Genomic DNA, 18,488 nt, shown 5'->3' on the forward strand with positions numbered 1-18,488 from the left:
CACTTTTGTTGACTGTGGGAGGGATTATAGTGCCGTACCATCAGTATTTACTTCACAGACAGCTTTCCTCATCGACACCAAGCGCTCTTTTAAAGAAGCAAGGTAAGACTAACTGATGTGTCTATTGCAATACTTCCAGTTACAAACTTACGTTAATTCAAAGTTTTGATGAATTTATGAACTTGGTTATTGATATTTAGAAATGTAGTCTGTAAACTTAGAACTGCTCTGTAGGAGGGCCAATAAGTTCAGATTTTGTCTTTAGTAATTAAACTTCTCAAAGAAACAAACTATAAAAGAAACTAAAAAAAAAAAACCCAGAGTCATTAGTGGTGGACGATTATCTCTAAGACAGAAACATTTGGAGAAACGTAATTTGTGGCAGTAAATGCCAAATTGAAGTTTAAAATGTATCTACAATCACCCACCAACAGGTGGCAGACAGGCGAGGACCAGATCACCGAGGCTCAGGAGCTCTGATATGCATGAGTGCAGAAGTAATTCAATGACGGCGGAAGCAATTTATTTCACACATACTGTAATAATTCATAGTAAATAAACAGTACCAGATTGTTTGCCTCCAAAAAGATTTTAAAAATGCTGTGTAGATGTGAATGAGAGGTACAAAACTACAATAATGTTTCCTTTGCAAAACACTACAAAAAAAGCTGACAGATTTTTTTTATGTTTTAGTCTTGAATTAACCGCAATTAAATTTGCACATGGTCTGTAGATGTTTGCTGAGAAGAAACAGAATAATTTGAAATAAAATTAAGGTGTTCTAGGAGAATCAGCGGTATCAGGATTTTGTCGCCACCTGCTGGTGCTCCGGCGGTATTCTGATTTTCTGCCAACTAATCATTTTCCCTAAACTTCTGCAATTTTCAGAAGTTATTTCGATCTCTTCTGCTGTCTGATCTATAAATAAAAACAAATGCGAAACTTGTCGGTGGAGATGATCATTAAAAAGTCTTGGTGAAAGCTGACAAAGTCAAAGCAGATAAAGACAAATCTTTAAATTGTAACTAATGTTGCATGCTGCGGTTATCCAAACCACAGGGCAGTTCTGATTTCCAACTTCCTGTAACAGTAATACAAAAGAAACTACATATGTATGTGGGTTGGCATTTTCAGTTTTGTCATGCATTGCTTTCTATTTACTTTTTTCTGTCAACAAATAGTTGTGTAATCCACAGTAATATCTCCCTTTCCCACCCCAAAGCGAGTGAATATCAACTGTTCCTTCAGTTCACCAGAACAGCATCCCATCATGAACTCCAAGCTAAGTGAGACTCAACAGAAAGAAATCTGCTCCCAGATGGGACATGTTCAACTGAAACTGCTCTACAAAGCCACTGTCCATGGTTACACTGCTTATGCCTTTCACCAGCAATGTGACAGCCTGTCACCCACTGTGTCTGTGGGCTACAATGTCTCTGGTTACATTTTTGGAGGCTACACCAGAACACCTTTTAATCAGTCTGGACAGTATGCCAACGATGACCAGGCGTTTCTTTTTACTTTTGAGGGAAGAAAACTCATCAAATATCCGGTTGCCAATGCTACATACGCTGTTAAAATGATGAACAACTGTGGTCCTTATTTTGGAGAATCCCTGATTCTTGTTAATACAAGCAAACCAATTGTACACAGCAACGCAGCAAGTTATTACCCATTTAATGCTGCACAGATGCATGGAAATGACTTGAACTTGATAGACTGTGAGGTCTACCAGGTGGTGGGTGAGTTACCTTTAAATCACTGAATATTGTTTTTATATAAACATTTTGACATTTTATGCATTTTCTAACTCAAGTTTGCTTTTCAACACTGACCATGACAGAGCTGACTAAATTTGAGGATCCATGGCGGACTGTAACCTGGAACCTTGAGTAAGATGAATGAAGACTCACACTTGCATACAATAACACAACTGGGAGGTAAAGCGAGATCTGTTGGAAACCTAGCTAACAATACTGCAGTGTAAACACTGCAGTTTTTTGTTCTCCTGCCATGGTTACGGACGAGGACAACACAAAGGTTATTACAGAAACGATCTGACTTTACTCACAAAGCATGAAGATAACATTCAAAACAACAAAGAAACAGAAACTCAAAGGTCTGCAGAGATTTATTAGTCATTTTACGGTATTCTACACTACAGCTCAGAGTTTTTCTAAATTTACATTGCAATAATGGGTTTGAGCCATTTGCAAACAAAACATTCCAACTCAATCTTCCATATAGAATATCTGAGTATTTGCAATAAAACATAAGTATAATGCTTTACTTGTCTGGCTGTACCGCCTCTGCTTGTGCAGAGGGGAACCCGGGGCAGTGAGAGATTTTTTTTTCAACTGACTGCAGCATCACAAATATCAGTGCGTTTGCAAAAACAAGAATATCAACAGGAGAATTGAAAATTCATCAGTTTAAACCTACAGAGCTGATGCTGCACAACTTTAAACCAGACTTGTGACTCCAACCTACTGCAATGGCGCCAAACACAACATCAGAACCAAATATGACCTATTCACACGTTTTATTTATTCCATTATTTACAGTATAAACGTTGTAGTTACAGAATTGGCTTTTATACAGTAGAGCTAACTCCTAATTTGGACTTGGGTTTCCCAAATTTTAAGAGATGTCAATTTTGTTTTCATCACAGTAGCAGAAGTGTAGGATTTATGTCAGTGCACTGAATTAGTCTTATATAACCAAAAGCAAAGTCAATGCAAATGACTTAATTACCATATAAAGAATAAAAGTTTCACATTAGATGCAGTTTGAACTGAATCTTAATTGATCTGTGCTTTAAATTTGTGGTTGAATCAAAACACCCATCACACTGAAAAAATAAAAAATAAAAATAATGTTTAGTTGATATATATATATAATTTTTTTTACCTTCAAACAGACACAAGCTGGAGCTGATGAATTACATAGAAAACTACAAACCCCTCAGTTCTGTGCCCCAGGCTCGGGTTTTACTCATTGGACCTGTTGGAGTTGGAAAGTCCAGCTTCTTCAACTCTATCAACTCTGCATTCAGAGGCCATGTCACCAACCAGGCCATGTCTGGTTGTTCCTCCACCAGCCTCACCACCCAGGTCTGAATCAGTCACATTCACATTATTTTTATAGTAATTAAACTGAAACAAAACTCCTTCCATTATTCCTGTTGTCAGTTTCGAACTTACTCACTGAAAGCTGGAAGAGAAGGCAGACTTCTGCCGGTCGTCCTGTGTGACACGATGGGACTGGAGAGCAGCAACGACACAGGCCTTGATATAGAAGATATAACTAGCATCCTCAGAGGTCATCTGCCTGACGGTTACCAGGTGTGACATTTGATTACATCGTACATGATGGAGCATAAATTTGACAGCAGTTAACCTAAACAAAGCTTTTGTTTTTTTTTCCCTCTTTGAAACATTACTGCAGTTCAACCCTGGTACTCCCCTGGATCCTGAAGCTAGAGGCTATCGCAAGTCTCCAAGTCTCAAAGACAAGATCCACTGTGTCACATACGTACTTGATGCCTGCAACATCTCCATTATGCCCGCAAAGATGGAGGAGAAGCTGAGAGCAATCCGCAAAAAGACCAACCATCTACGTCAGTAAAGCCGAATCTCTTATAGTAATATAATGAAAATGTGTAAACACATGTATCACATTAGTGGTTGTTGTTCTTTGTGAAATTACATATTGTTTTACTGCATTTCAAACCAGAAGTTTACAACCAGTATAAAAAACAATAGTCAGAGCCCCCTCCTCAGTGTGTGGCTTTAAATCAAACTAATTGCTTTCTGTTTTCAGTTAGAATAGCAACATTTGTTTCTCCTTGCTAAATGCCAACAGAATGTTTCTTCAAACTCAGAAGTTCACATTTTCTTGAAGCTGAAAGTAGGGTCAAACTTTAAGCTTTTCATGAGTTTGCAGAAATCCTGAAAGAACTGATGCACTGTAAAAGAACTGGGTCAAAATTAATCTTAATGTCCCAAAGTGAGTTTAAAAAATGTGTTGTCTTTATGGCTTTGTCCTTTCAGCTAAGTTAATAGAGGACACTTCATTGTGGATAATGACTCTCTTTTCACCTTCAGCCAGTATCTTCTCAAAGTCTTTTGCATTTGTTGTGGGGTTCATTTGCATGGTTCAAAACCAAAATGCATCCACAAATGTCCTTGCTGACCTTAAAGAAACGTTATGTTTGATTTTTAGTCAAACTGTGTGGAAAAAAAAAAGAAAAGGATGAGTCTTTTTATGCAGTGATTTTGTTCTCCATAAGCCAATTTTTAACTAATTTGGTAGTATATCTAGTATAATTTTATGTTTGAAGTAATGGCTCCATATCTTAAGAAAATACTTGCAGTGAAGTTATTTAAAAATCTCCTGCCACTTAGGTGCACAAAATGATCTATTGAGCCTCCAGTGTGGAAATGTTTCTGCTTGTGTTTGCAGGGATTCCTCAGCTGGTTGTACTGACCAAAGTTGATGCAGCCTGTTCCTTAGTGAAGGAGGACCTGACAAACGTCTATCAGAGCATCTACATCAAGGAAATAGTGAGTGTTTTTACACAAAGAACATTTTATCAGAAAGTTCCTTGTTGTTGTTTAGAAAATTTGATCTGAATAATGTGTGCTCTATGATGCAGATGCAACAGGCCAGCACAAAGCTCGGCATACCGCTGAGTTGCATTGTTCCAGTGAGGAACTACACCGAGACGTTGGATCTAGACGTCAACTGTGACATCCTGCTGCTCAGTGCCATCATCCAGATGCTTCGATCGGCGGACAATTTTTATGATGATTTCAGCGACCAACTGAGCGCGCTTCAAACTAAGGAATAAGATTTTGAAAAAGCAGATACAACAGATCAACTGCTGTAAATCCTAAAATTTTACCTATGTATTTTTTACCCACATAGGCTTAATGTTCTACAAAATAAAATATCCCATGTATCAATGCATTTAATTTTCATTTCAAGCTTGAAAAGCTAAACATATAAATCTAACTTTCAGCATATTATTGTTACTATTCCATTTAGCTGTTCTCCCTGGAAATATTGTTCACCAAAAAGCATGCTTAAACTGCATCACTGCACATGTGAGGTTCTGCATAACCCAACCTAACTGTGGAGTCATATAGTGTCGGTTTGAGGCATGATCAAACTGCAGACTGGAGCTTCATCCTGAAGAAATGTAACAATGAAACCAAAAATAACTTACGAGTATGAGAGGAGAACACACAAGGAGCCAGGCAACAGAATCCCAGATAGATTATGAAGCGGTAACAGAGGAACCTATAATAGTAGTGAGTAAAATAGAAGGAGGAACTTAAACAGTGACAGGTGTCTAATTGTTAAATATGGTGCAGATGTGAGAGGAGACAGGCAGGAAACCCATCCATCCATCCATTTTCTTGACACCCTTGTCCCTCAGTGGGGTCAGGAGGGGTGCTGGTGTCCATCTCCAGCTAACGTTCCGGGCGAGAGGCGGGGTTCACCCTGGACAGGTCGCCAGTCTGTCGCAGGGCGGCAGGAGACCCTTTCTTGTTATTAAAAGTGTTTGGAAATGGAAATAGCTTTTTGAAAATCACCTCAGCTGTTATCAATGAAAATGTAATAATTCATAAGTTTTCAGTGAGTATCTATTAAAAAACAGGATGTTGGAGATAATGTGTCCCTTCTCAATAAACAACAGAACTTCTCTATTGGCATTACAGCAACCAAACCAGCAGTATCCAATAATAATCCCTCACTTGTCTATAAAACATTGCTACTGTATATTATTAGATTAAAAACTTTAGGGAGAAAGCTAAGTGGAAACTTGGAGTTAGGCTGAAAAATTATGGAACCCCCCCATTGGACAACTTTAAAGAATTACAATGACTTTTGGATTTATTTCTGGCACATGTGGTGTTTATTCACAGTAGTCAGACAAAAAGAAATTGTATATATTTTTTAATTTTACATTTGACATTAAAGCATTGAATTCTCCAGCTCCATAATAAATTTTCTTTGAGCATAACTTGTTTTGAACTGTCTTCTTTTCAAAGGAAAATACAAACATATTTGTTTYAGCACTAGAGGGAACTATTTCACCACTTTTTAGACAGACTCCTCTTAAAAMGTTATAATAGATAAAAAGAAAACGAAACAAAAAATGCACATGRACAATGTAATGCATCTAATAACACATTGTTTGACATCAGTCTAGTGTTTATAATTGGGGGTTCTTTCATTTAATTTTACTAGGTGTTTACTGCAGGATGCTAATKGAAAGCTATGTGGAAATATTCAAATACAAGTCCTGACCTCACTAACCAAGATTTGCTCAACTAATGAGGACAGACAACCTGTGTTGCTGATGATTTTGCATGGCAAACAAAGAGGAAGGCCAGAGTTYGTGGAAATGACATCTTTCCAAATCTGGCATTGCGGTGATTACGCAACATGTTTCTCTGTAACAATAAAACACCTGCTTTCTCASATCAAATAAAAAGAAGAAGCTGGAGGCGCATCCTGTACCTCAAATGCTCTCACGGAAAAAAAGGGATTGTTAGAACATGTTCTCCTACACATTTATTTAGGTCTTGCTCTATAAGCCAGTGCAGTGATAGTTAACTCATCTTAGAATTCAGCAAATTTTTAGGTGAGCAACAAGTCAAATACACCACTAAAAACCTGCTTAGAGGCAAGGAATTTCAATAATCTGGTTCAAAGGGGAAATTCCTAATTTTGTAGACAAGTCAGGTTAAATGTCAAAGTAACTATGCAACTCTAATCTAAAAATATTGAAAGAATTTACTCCAGAAGTAGAAGTTTTTTTGATCGCAAGAATGCTGTATTGTATTTTGCAGTTTTGTTTGTTTCATGTGCATGTAATACTGACTGCTGCTAACATCAACTATATTGACAACCTGGTTTCTAAGGTGGAACTTCCAAAATTTGTTCTTTGAAAACAGAAAGTGTTTCTTGCACCAAGTCAGAAGGCATTTGAATTAATTCAACTATTTTCCCTCTGATGGATTATGGAAATTTGCTATTGAATTGTAGCTATTATGTAGTTTTGCTACWGCAAAACTGCATAATTGCTTGCTTTTGTGTAGAAATTTGTGCCTTTATTATCTGTGCTCTCAGGAGGACATTGGAGGTGTTTGTGTCTCTTTTCATCCATTTAAGTAATCCTCTTTATATCCACACACTGGCTCCGCCCACATGTGGAAGTAGAGCAGACCTCCGACAAACAAACAGTGTTATAATGACAAAAGTAGTGAAACTCAATGAGTTACCCAAGACGTTTTTGCCTTACAAGGCCACACTGAGGGAACAAAGACAAGCAAGAAAATTCTCTGTAAGGTTATTTGTGGGAAACAACAGAGAAACCAGCGTTAAAGCCCAAGTTTTTTGCAGCCAGTGGAAGAATGAGGGGCACAAAGTATCATTGGATGTGAGCGTGAAAGCTGTGTACATTTTGCCCTACAAAATGGGAGAGTAATGACTTAAATAAYATCTGCTTGTGAAAATCTGACTTCAGGAAGATGCTTAGAAATAAGCAGTAGTATAAAAAGGTGCTTAGATGTAAATACCRCAGTTACTGCAGCACTTGTTGTCATGCTAGCATTGGAATTTACACACATAAAATAAAATGTAWCTACCTTCACTTATTGATCTTTGATTTGACTATCAATAAGTGCCATTATGACAAAGACATTTGGATGTTTACTACCAGATACCTTCATACAGTGAAACAGGAAGTTGCCTTTGGTCACAGTTTCATTCAACTGGACATGAGGTTGGCTGCAGGCCTTGATCCATTTCTTGCATTATTCCAGACTCTGTTTGTGTTTTGGAAATGTAATAAATTATATTCTGCTCTCTACACGCTCTGGGTAAGGGCTGTCTGGATTGCATATTACCCACTGACAAAGTTTGAMAAGAATTTTGTATTATTTTCTTCAAAATCTCTATGACCCTAGCATGTTAGCAATAATGACCATTGGCAATGTCCAATGAGATTTACTTCCTCCAGATAAGGGGCGKGTACATTGGGATACATTGTGACCACCAACCGGTCAGTTGCTGACAAMCCCCCTAGAATGATTGACAGGTGGTGTCATGTCAATCAGGCATTACTTCAAATAGTTATATCAAACAAATACTGAAATAAGAAACATCAAAGTTTGTGTTTGTATTATCACAAAATTCAAGTATAAATGGATATGAATGCAAGGCTCTGTACTGTTTCCCAAAAATAATCCTATAAAGATGACTTATTCCATTTTGTTTATACAGGTGCAAACAATAGAGAACTGTATTATTTTTTWAAATAATTGTTCCAAAACGTCACAGGTTTTTTTATTTGATTTGATTTAGGTTTTTGGCAGTCAGTTATTTGTGGCAGTCAGTTCTGCCAAGTTAGGTCTTGGCAGAACTTGCACACTTGGCAGCATCGCACACGCCTGTGGGGGTGGCAATGAAGATTTTTCTAACCTGACTAATCAAATAATCCAACCTGCAGCATTTGAGTTACGAAACTTAGTTTTACCGTCTCAAACTGACACGAGACAATTAGTTTCTGTAACTTCTGAAGTGTTCTTTGAGAGAGCACTTGATGCCAAATTAAACCTATTGTGATCTGTTTTGCACCTTCCAAAGTAAATGGCAATGTACTTTTTTCTTTAAATGTGTGCACTTAATTTAGATAGGTTCCAGAAAAACATTTTAAGTGAATAAAACACTATGCAACACATAATTTAATGAATAAGGCAAAATGGATGTTATTTTAATGTATAACTGAGAAAATATTGGATATAAATCACAATTCTTTTCATTTTAGAACATGGTGCAGCTTTTCTGTTATGTTCTGATCTTTTTATGTGAAGTATTTCTATGCATGACATTGTAAGTAAGTTTTTTTTCTTTTGTTACAGTCCATGAGAAATGTGTTATAAGTGATATGCCAGACTTCAGCCATGGTAATAATGGAGCTTAAATGGAGCTTAGTGTTGGATTGATCAGAACATATTTATTCATAGACCAAGGAAGAGGGAGGAACTGTCTAGTTTGTGCTAGATTGGTTCACATCTTATTTTCAGAATGCAACATTGTGTTATTTGGCAAGAATAACCCTGACAACACAGMTCATATGTTTGTTTTTTTTATACATTTTGCTTCGATTTAAAAAGGTTTGTTGTTGATCTACATATCACTGAATAATCATGAGCCATGGCACAAAGGTCGTCAGAGACCTTTTTATTTACAGAACCTAAGTTAAAGATGGTGCGGGTTTCATCCTCAGCAAAGAGAAGATGTGCAGAAACTGTTGGTTCTTTTAAACCAGATCTGAAAACATGATTATCCACTGCAGTTGCCCCATAAAAGTCTTTAACTTTTTTCTTGGGTAAATTTAATTAGATATCAGATATTTCTTGTTTTGAAGTTGATTTTTATTATTCCAAACTTTTCATGTGATACTGAAATTAAAAATGTACCATGACTCATTTATGTATTATTTTCTTTATTTATGTTTTCTGTTGAGAGAATCTATGTGAACTTTATGTTGTGTTAAGATAAAGCAATTAAAATGGTTTTGTCTTACTATCCCTACTCTACACACATGCAAACATTTAACTAACCAAGCTGAACATTCATTTCTAACTTCATTAATTTGTCCACCCACATATTTGATTTAGCACTGTTTTCATTTATTTGAACTTGGGACTGGATATACTAGGACGCTGTTCTGCTGACCTGAATAMGGCACAAAATAAACTAAGAGATGAAAATAGTTAATGTAACAAGCAGCTTTAATCAATGTCCCTTTCATCTACTTTTTGCGTCATATTTACTTTACTTTTAGTTTACTTGGTTTCACAAAATAAATTGATTTCTAAACACTGCGATGTCAAAAGCAGTGTCGGCAGAATACTGAGGTCAGAATAATCTGGAGGTGTGTTTATCTATGATYTGCCTGTATCTRTCTGTTTTCATGTKGCTGTGTYTGGAACATTTGTTGGGCAGCAACCTTAGAAAGTGAATGTTTATATAATAACCACTGGCAGCATATAAGTAAGAATATATACTAATAAAGTTGTCAAAAAAGGGCAAAGATTAAAATGAAAACTACATTCAAAGACTGACAAATAACTGTTATTATTACATATRATTAATTCAAAGRCTTTATCAAATAAACAAAAATATTTATAGTAATCATATACCTTCAGCTCTGATTTTAAAGAGCCAACAGATTCAGAATATCTATGGTTTTCAGTGGCCCAAAAACCACCAGAGTAGGTCAACAGRTTTCGGCTCATTTAAAAAGCTCTGATTCACAACAAACATCTTTAGTTCTTCTAATTTTAGCTCATTCCWCTGTATTCAGTTTCTCAGTTTTTCTTGCACTTTCTCAGTCTTGGCTATTGTTTATTTCCTCCTCAGCTCCTTTCATTTTCCCTTAGTYTCCAGGGCTGGAWCATGGTCAAATGGGCASAATTAGATTTGGAGCCCCTCTTTCTGTTAGAAGCATCACCACCACAAAYAACATTTATATGCAGACTGGTGGAATCTGGAAGAGGAGACAAAGTTTAATAGGCTGAACTTGAAGGTAACCTTTGATAACTGGTTGTGRTTTGTTGAGATGTTGAAGAGTCCTCTGTGAAATRTGGCAAACTTGAATTTTTGTTTTATAGCCAAACCCGACCGGTCTGCTGTATTTCCTGATCTTCTTTATAATGCTTGTTCTCTAATATTCTAGAATATAAATATTTTGCATTTGTATGTTATAATTTTTAAAACRTTTTTTTCTTATGCAAAAGCCATTTAAAAAATTAACATGTCCCCAATTCATTACATAAACTTAAGCTTACTTCCATGTGCTTCTGTGTGCTACGTTGTAGTTTTCCATAGCTTGAAAAGTTTCAAATTACTGGCATTAGCAGGTTCACTTGGCCGCGCATGACAGCACCACAATGTCAGCCGCCCCGTCTCCCAAACACGATCCACATGACACATGCCTCCGCTCTTCCAACAAGCCGAATGAAAAGGCCGCCTCGAGGCCTGGCGCTGTGTAGCCCAACAGACCTAATCTCCGGGTTTACAGCCTCTCATAGCTGTAAATTCCATCTTTTGTGGTGGAAGCAACTAATCTGACCAATGAGGCTCACTGGTTTAGCTTATTCACAGCAGCATACCCATCATAATCCCTGCCATTCTTTCTTTTTATCTCTTTCTCCCACTCGGGGTCTCTCCCTTTCATAGACACATACTGTGCTGCACTGACGCATGAATGCCAGCACTTGTGCGGACAAACAGTTTCCCTCATTCCCTCAGTCTCACGCATCTACTCTCGTCAGTAAATTAAGCACACAGCTGACAATATTGCTTTCCTTTTTCTGGTTAGAGGCTATTTTTATCCAAAAATAATAAGTAAAGGAAAAAAAGAGAAGCAGATATTGTACATAAAATATTTGGACTAATGTAGACACACTTTGGATTTTAAACCACAGAAGCATGCACATATTATGCACGTGAAATAAAATGTTATACTTATATGGGAMGGTCAGGGGAAGAAAAGCATTCACAGAGAAGAAGCTACATATTGACCTGTCAAGCCAGCTGTGAGTGAGATGTTGTTTCGTCTGCACATTCCTGCCTTCCCCGAGCCCTAACGCTGATCACATCAGTAAGTGTTCATTCAGGCCTTGTTTTTCACAGAGTGTGCGAGAACAGTGGGTSTACGTGTGTGTGGACATGTGTGTGCCTTTGTGGGCGTGTCATAAAGTGAAAGAGCAACAGAAAACAAGGGCGAGGCRGACAAACTCACAGAATGGCAAGGACAAGRCATTCTTCACATAAATCACTGGAAAATTTACCTAGTTATAGTTTAGAAAAATGTGACACATTAAAATACGCTTGTTTGTATCAGGTGTTAGTCCTTTCACAAAAGTGAAGATGTCCAGTTGCAGATTGTCAAAAGTAAGATAACAACTCCTTTGCAGCAGAAGTTAATCCTCAGTGACACCACAGTTGTTTGGAGGATATGAAACTAAATGCTAAAGTGACGTTACTGGAGGAATTGAAGTCAGTCATATGACATGTCCTGTTTTCACAGTTGAAGCTTCCTCTTTTTACTTTCATCAGAAAGAGACAAAATAAACTCTGAAAATGAACTTCTGTGTGCCCAGTTACACCTCGGCCACACACCGTAGAACGATACAGCACAAAGAGAGTGYCTTCTGTTGCTTTCTAAACATAAATGTGGTGGAAGTTAATGAAATAAGAGGGTCAGCACTGATTATATGTGTTCTGATTAATGCAATCAGAACTGAATAAAGTGATGGARAGCAGACAAAATGGCTTTGAGTTGAAGTAAGTTCAAAAGAATGAAGTCCTTGAGGCTGGGCAGAGGAGTTTAATATGCACTATTGTCTGGTTCTCTAGATAAGAACAAGTGAAAATTTGATCCCTTTTTTTTGTTTAGAGCCATACACCAGTCAAAACATATAATACTAGAACTACAGAAAAAACCCATGTGCTGACTGTTGTGAGAAGAATAGTTTTATCTTTTCTTCACAAAATGTTTCTCACAGCATTTTTATCCAACTTCAGCCGTCTTAATGAACTCATCCTCTCACAACAGCAGATTTTGTGGGAGCAAAGTGTTTTGAAACCAGTGTTTGACTAAAAAAGAAGAAATCATCATGTGTGACTGTATAAGGAAGGACATAATGTTTTCAAAACTGTTCCTCTGTGCAATTGAAAGCTCAGGATAACAACATGAGTTTCATCATCAACTTTCACTTCCCATGCCCTTGAGGAAGGTAACATGTGGATGTTTATCTTTGAAAATCAGTGAGAGTATGAAAGAACATGGAAAAACAGCATAAATAAAACAAATAAGGTCCAGCATGGAAAATCTGCCCATGCATTCAAGGTCAGCTATAAAAAACATTAACCAGATGCTTTTCTCAAAAGAAATGGCAGCTTGAAGAAAAAGCAGAAATAAGTGTTTTTTCATCTACTTGCTAGAATACCATTGTGATTATAAAAATAAATAGATAAATGATGAGTAAGCTGTCATTATTGCTTCTGTAAACATGCTTCTGTTCATGTGGGTCATGAATTGTTTACACAGAAGCCTGATGAATTTCATTAGTAGTTTGACCCACAAAAAGAAAAAAATCGGTGATCAGTTGCATTATATTTTATTCATTGGCATCAGAGTAAACAAGGCTAAATGCATTTGCATGCCACACAAATCAGTTTTTTTTTAAACTGTATAACCTTTGTATCCACTGTCAATTAGCTATATAAAAGCACAATATTGAGACACTCTATGCAAATTTTGGCATGGTGGTGAAAGATGTGCAAAGAATAAAATATGAGGGAAATATTTATTTTTACTATGGTAAAAAAAACTAAACAAACAAAAAAAAAAACAAACAAAAAAACAAAACAAAAAAAAAACACAGAAAAACACAATTGTAGAATTTGTCAAAAATATTATCTTGATGAATTACAGTAAAGTCACTGTAGAGATAAACTAAAGTTAGTCTTATCATAATTACAGTGTTAACAACCGGAGCATTATCATAAATGCATAGGATTCACAATGAAAGTAAACCTAGTTCTCAGTGTGACTTCTAAAAACTAACTTTACAGCTTGGAACTTTCCCAGAGGAAACCATTAACTATGGTCTGATTAAAGGCTGTTACTTTGAACGTCTGCAACAACTATCAGAAAAACTAATAAAGTTAATAAGAAACCAGTATGAAACCTAAAACCTCTTTTCTTTAACTTATGATTTACCCCAGGAAATGTAGTGAAGTTTCTGAAGTTAAATTGAAAGAATACTACTGAGACTGTGTCACACTTTAACATTTTCTGAGCTGTTATATGCTGAAATTCCCTCACTGTGATCCTAAAATGTGCTTAGAAAATAAACATTCCAAAAATATGGGTTATGCAGTCTTTTAGGATAGCATACCGACTGTAAGAGACAAATTAATATTCAAAGCATGTCTGCCTCAGTGATTCCAAAGAAGCCCACGTGGACGGGCTTCAGATTACTAATATACTTCACCATGGCAACGCATGGAGGCTCGTGGGCAGATTTATATTTCAGCACAGGAGTACCAACAAGGTCACCGCATGTTTTTTCTAATCACACCGGGTGCAGTTGCATATGTGTGTTTGTTTACTGCAGGTGGGAGGGTGTACACAACATCGGGGGATATGGAGGCGACCTGTGATTGGGTTTTGGTCCTTTTCCTACTGGAAGAAGAATGGGAAGGAAGAAGAAAATGAAGAGAGCAAGAAGAGCATCAGCAACACCAAGGTGGTTCTGTGTGTCTGATCAAAGACCTTGGAAGTGAGAGGAAGGACAGGGATTGTTCTTGAAATGACTGAATGTGTATGTTGGTGCATGTGTGCTTAATGCAAGACCCAATGTCACAGAGTGACTAAAAAAAAACATACATTTCTGATGTTATGCTTAGATTTGCTATTAATAATTTTACTGTGGTTGTTAATTTTAATGTCTTCCTCCTCATTATTCTCTTCTTTGACATTATTTTTTCCACATTAAGCATGCCACAATTTGAATATTTCTCCACCAGATTTTGAGTGTTTACAGTAAAGCTGAAGATAAAGATTCTTTCTAAGATGAAGATCCTTAATATCGCTACATGTTCTGAATGGGACAGATGAAAAGTTATCAAACCAATTGTCACTACTGTTAGTAATTCTGATTGTCCAGATTGTTTTTTTTTTATCAGTGATTTGATAAGAGCTGTTTTTAAAGCCACGTGGAAAACACCTTATAAGAGGCCTGTGTTTACTTTTTGAATCAGATCAGACGAAATGACCTGCAGAACTTCCCTAAAGAAAGTGGTAGGCAGGAAATCACGACAGCAGGAGGCAGAGCTTTATTGATTCATGAATGCTTATATTTTATGTTTAAGTAGATAGAGTTGTGTTTTTTTTTCAGCTTTTATTTTGATTAGACATAGCACAGGTACTGGAGTTAATGTTTATGTGCAGATTAACTCTCTAATTGTTACATTTTATCTGTAAAGAAGTTAGTGAATTTACTGCACGTCCTGCTAGAGTGCAGTTCAGATTCTACAATCACAGGAGGTTCATCTGTGATTGTAGTGGGTCTCATAAACTGAAGTTAACTTCAGTTTATGAGACCCACTAAGCTGCATGTCTGTTACAGTTGCAGATTTATCAAGGCTTTCCATCCTCCCTTGAAATGGGGAAAAGATTCTGCATCTGAGATTAAGTGTTTGTAACTAATCAACGTAACCTCACTTCAGAAACCCTGAAGCATTCCTTTAAGCTCACTGTTTTGTTTTTTTCCTTTAATACCAAAGCCGTTGGATGGCAACACAATAACAGAAAAAGATTCCAAGAATTGACTGACTTTGTTTTTGGTCAAACAAAAGATTCTGGGTCAAACCATCAATGTATTGTGGCATTTAGGAAATGTACACAGGAAACTGGGCCACAATGTGGGGCCATTAAACAAGACTTCATATGAACTTAATAATAGGAGATCCCTAATATTTAGAAAAATTCATATTGAGAAGCCCTTCCTGCTTCATCCTTTTTTATTAATTTTCACTGTTGCATTTTAAGTACAATTCTTTAAAAATGTATGTTTTTTAAACTTGTGAATTTGTTTTTTTAATATTAGTAAATAGGATATTTATAGCAAAATTTGTTGAGTGACATAAAAAGTTCAAATTGTGTCAGATTATTTACCTGTTTAAGACTTGCGTAATAAATTCCTTGTGAGGACACATGGATTAAATCCAGTATGTTTTTATAGTGATGCCCAGCAGAAACAAGGCCAGCGTGGATTTGTTATGATACGGCCATAAATATTATGGTTTGACACAGGAGAACAGAGCAGCTGACATGTAGTCCCACAACAGAGCAAATCAAACCCAACAATGATAAAACATTGTTGGGTCTTATCAACAATGCTGATAAAGAAGAAGAATACAACAGATTCTGTGCAGCCTTTCTCACAAAATAAGCACAATCTGTCAAAATGAGGGCCTTATAAAAGACGTTTTCTGTGATGTCTAAGTTACTTCATTTAAACAGGAAACATTCAAAATACTACGACTAACAACTGGCTAAGTTTAGGTGAATATATCATGAAAAATATTAACATTATTCCACTCTTCTCACAGCTCATTTTGATTTTATTTAGGTTGTGGTTTAAAACAATTTTTACAGATAGACATCAGCTTGCTAAATTCATCTCACAAGCAAGAGCTGATGAGAAAAGCAAGACGAAAGGCTTGCTTTCAAAATGTGTTAATATAACTTTGCTGAGTTTGCTGCTGATACAGAACATAATGATCTGAAACAGAATGTACAAAAACAAACACTACGTTCACAAAATGTTTGGAAATATACCAAAATGTACCAGAAATATTTTGACATGTTATTTGATGAATTATCATTTTGTAGAGTTTACAAATTTATATTGGTTTATATGTTAAGCACACTCTTCACCCCCCACATTCATTTAAGAGACTTTATCTCCTTAGCTACCACAATAACTCTAAAATATGTGAGGAAACATCGTCACTGATTCCAATTATTATATTCCCCATTATTTTGTGTAAAAGTTATGAATTATGCATATAAAGGAAAATCTCATGGAATTTTTGACCAATTAGTGTGAAAAATGTAACGCCCTAAAAAGAGTTGATTCTGCCTGTCTTACAGGTCACAAGAAATTCCTGCTGCTTCTGTTTCTCTGGCGACACCTTGACTTTGGACAAGTGTGGCTGAGGTCAGACAGCTCGAAGACATACCCTGTAGTTAAACGTTAAACAGCTCAAAGACAGTATCACTTGTAGCTTGCCACTGCAGAGAGCATGTGTGTGTGTGTGTGTGTGTGTGTGTGTGTGTGTGTGCGTGCGTGCGTGTGTGTGTGTGTATGTGCGTGTGTGTGTGTGCGTGCGTGTGTGTGCGTGTGCTTTTTTGTTTGCTTACGTGGATTTCCCAACACTTTGTCCAGCGGCCCTCATTTATCAGAGCTAACCTGTGATCTTATCAAAGTTTTTTTTATGTACAGCTGGGTTTTGAAGGTCATCACCCTGTAACAAGTCAAACACATAAAGTTCCTGTTGCAAAATTGGCATTTCTTCTTTTAACCCAGAGTTCTTGGGGTTTAACTTGTGTTCTTGGACAGTGCAGAGTTCACTTTGAACAACTCTAAGTAGAATAAGGTTTATTTGGTACAACCTAAAAATTTGATGCCACAGAAATGCAGACCTATCATTGCCACAAATAAAAAGAAAGGAAGGAAGGCAATTGTGCAAGGATTAGTGGGGATAACCAATGAATATATGTGGATGGATGTAAACTGTGAAAATAGAGACTGAAACTGAGGTTAAAGAAAACCTCAGTTTAACTTGTGTGCTTTGTTACCTTTTGATCCCTTTTCCATCTATATGCCTTTGCATATAGGCCTTTGTACAAAGACAACATAATGATCTGTGTCTCAGATAATTATGTTAATCCTTTTTCAGTTTCATGTTGGTTCTTGTTTAATTTTCACACTTCCTTCTGCTCCTGTGTAATATATATATCAGCTTATTATGACTCCCTTCAAGATAATCCTCTGTTCACAGTCACAGGGAAMAGAGAAGAGTGATTGCATCAGCTCTATACATGGCCTGGTTATGTAAAAGAAAAAATATCAGAAAATTATAGCTATTATATGCTATTTTTTAAAGGAAGGGGGAAAAAGGAAAACCGTACAGACATGAACAAGAATTGTCCTCATAAAAAGGACAGAAGCTGGAAATTAATGTCAGAAAGTCAACTAAACAACATAATATAGAAATACACAGTCTGAAACATGTAACACTACACATTTGTTTTTCTTAAACTTGTTCTATCAAAGGTCACACAAGCTTTAACACATATCAAACATTATCTTTGACATTACGTCACATTTAGTGATTGCACACGTTGAACGCTGCACAAACATCTGTATATTAATTTCTATCTGTCAATCATTAGACAGTGATAATGACATTCTTTAAACTATGTATCATTTGAAGTGATGTAGAAAATGATTTCTTAAGCCTAGTTGAACTTTTAACATTTTTGAAAGGAAGGAAGTTCCTTTCATGTGAAGGAACTCCTGGTTTTCTAATCCCACTTTGTAATCTGGTTCAAAAAACTACGTAATTATGAAAGAATGTCCAAAAATAAAACAAAACAAATCACTAAACTTTTAATTTAGAGTATCAATTCACCTAACGTCACTCACAGGTGTCAGACATTCAGTTTTCAAATAAAAAAAAATCATGGTTAATTAGGTTTTGAGATCCCTTATAAACACAGCCAGGATCCAAGATATGTGAAATTTTATCTGACAAGAAATGAGACAGTATCATTTTGCGGCTAAACAAAGAATCCCTTGTTCTTCCAAAAAAAAGGATGTGTG

At 36.4% G+C, this 18,488-nt stretch overlaps 1 protein-coding gene across 2 annotated transcripts; it reads left to right on the plus strand.

Moving 5' to 3' along the window:
• On the plus strand, nt 1–5,431 carry LOC103468247 (interferon-induced protein 44-like). Of its 2 annotated transcripts, none has more exons than XM_008415168.2 (8): nt 1–102; nt 1,197–1,742; nt 1,844–1,892; nt 2,921–3,113; nt 3,192–3,344; nt 3,448–3,619; nt 4,465–4,565; nt 4,658–5,431. In XM_008415168.2, exons 2-8 carry the CDS (start codon nt 1,271–1,273, stop codon nt 4,850–4,852), a joined length of 1,335 nt encoding a protein of 444 aa, XP_008413390.1. In that variant the 5' UTR covers nt 1–102; nt 1,197–1,270; the 3' UTR covers nt 4,853–5,431. The 2 variants fall into 2 exon arrangements, with proteins under 2 accessions (XP_008413390.1, XP_008413389.1); XM_008415167.2 differs by having other exon boundaries at nt 1,223–1,742.
• Nucleotides 5,432–18,488: the final 13,057 nt, after the last annotated feature.

The sequence above is a fragment of the Poecilia reticulata genome, linkage group LG8 (genome assembly GCF_000633615.1).
Source record: "Poecilia reticulata strain Guanapo linkage group LG8, Guppy_female_1.0+MT, whole genome shotgun sequence".
Classification (NCBI taxonomy): Eukaryota; Metazoa; Chordata; class Actinopteri; order Cyprinodontiformes; family Poeciliidae; genus Poecilia; species Poecilia reticulata.

Bases quoted from the DNA above. Each gene is read 5' to 3' on its own strand.
- LOC103468247 (XM_008415168.2), top strand. From the start codon at position 1,271: ATGAACTCCAAGCTAAGTGAGACTCAACAGAAAGAAATCTGCTCCCAG. The intron at 1,893-2,920 runs GTAAGATGAATG...ACCTTCAAACAG, and splicing joins ACTGTAACCTGGAACCTTGA to ACACAAGCTGGAGCTGATGA. The intron at 3,620-4,464 runs GTCAGTAAAGCC...TTGTGTTTGCAG, and splicing joins CAAAAAGACCAACCATCTAC to GGATTCCTCAGCTGGTTGTA.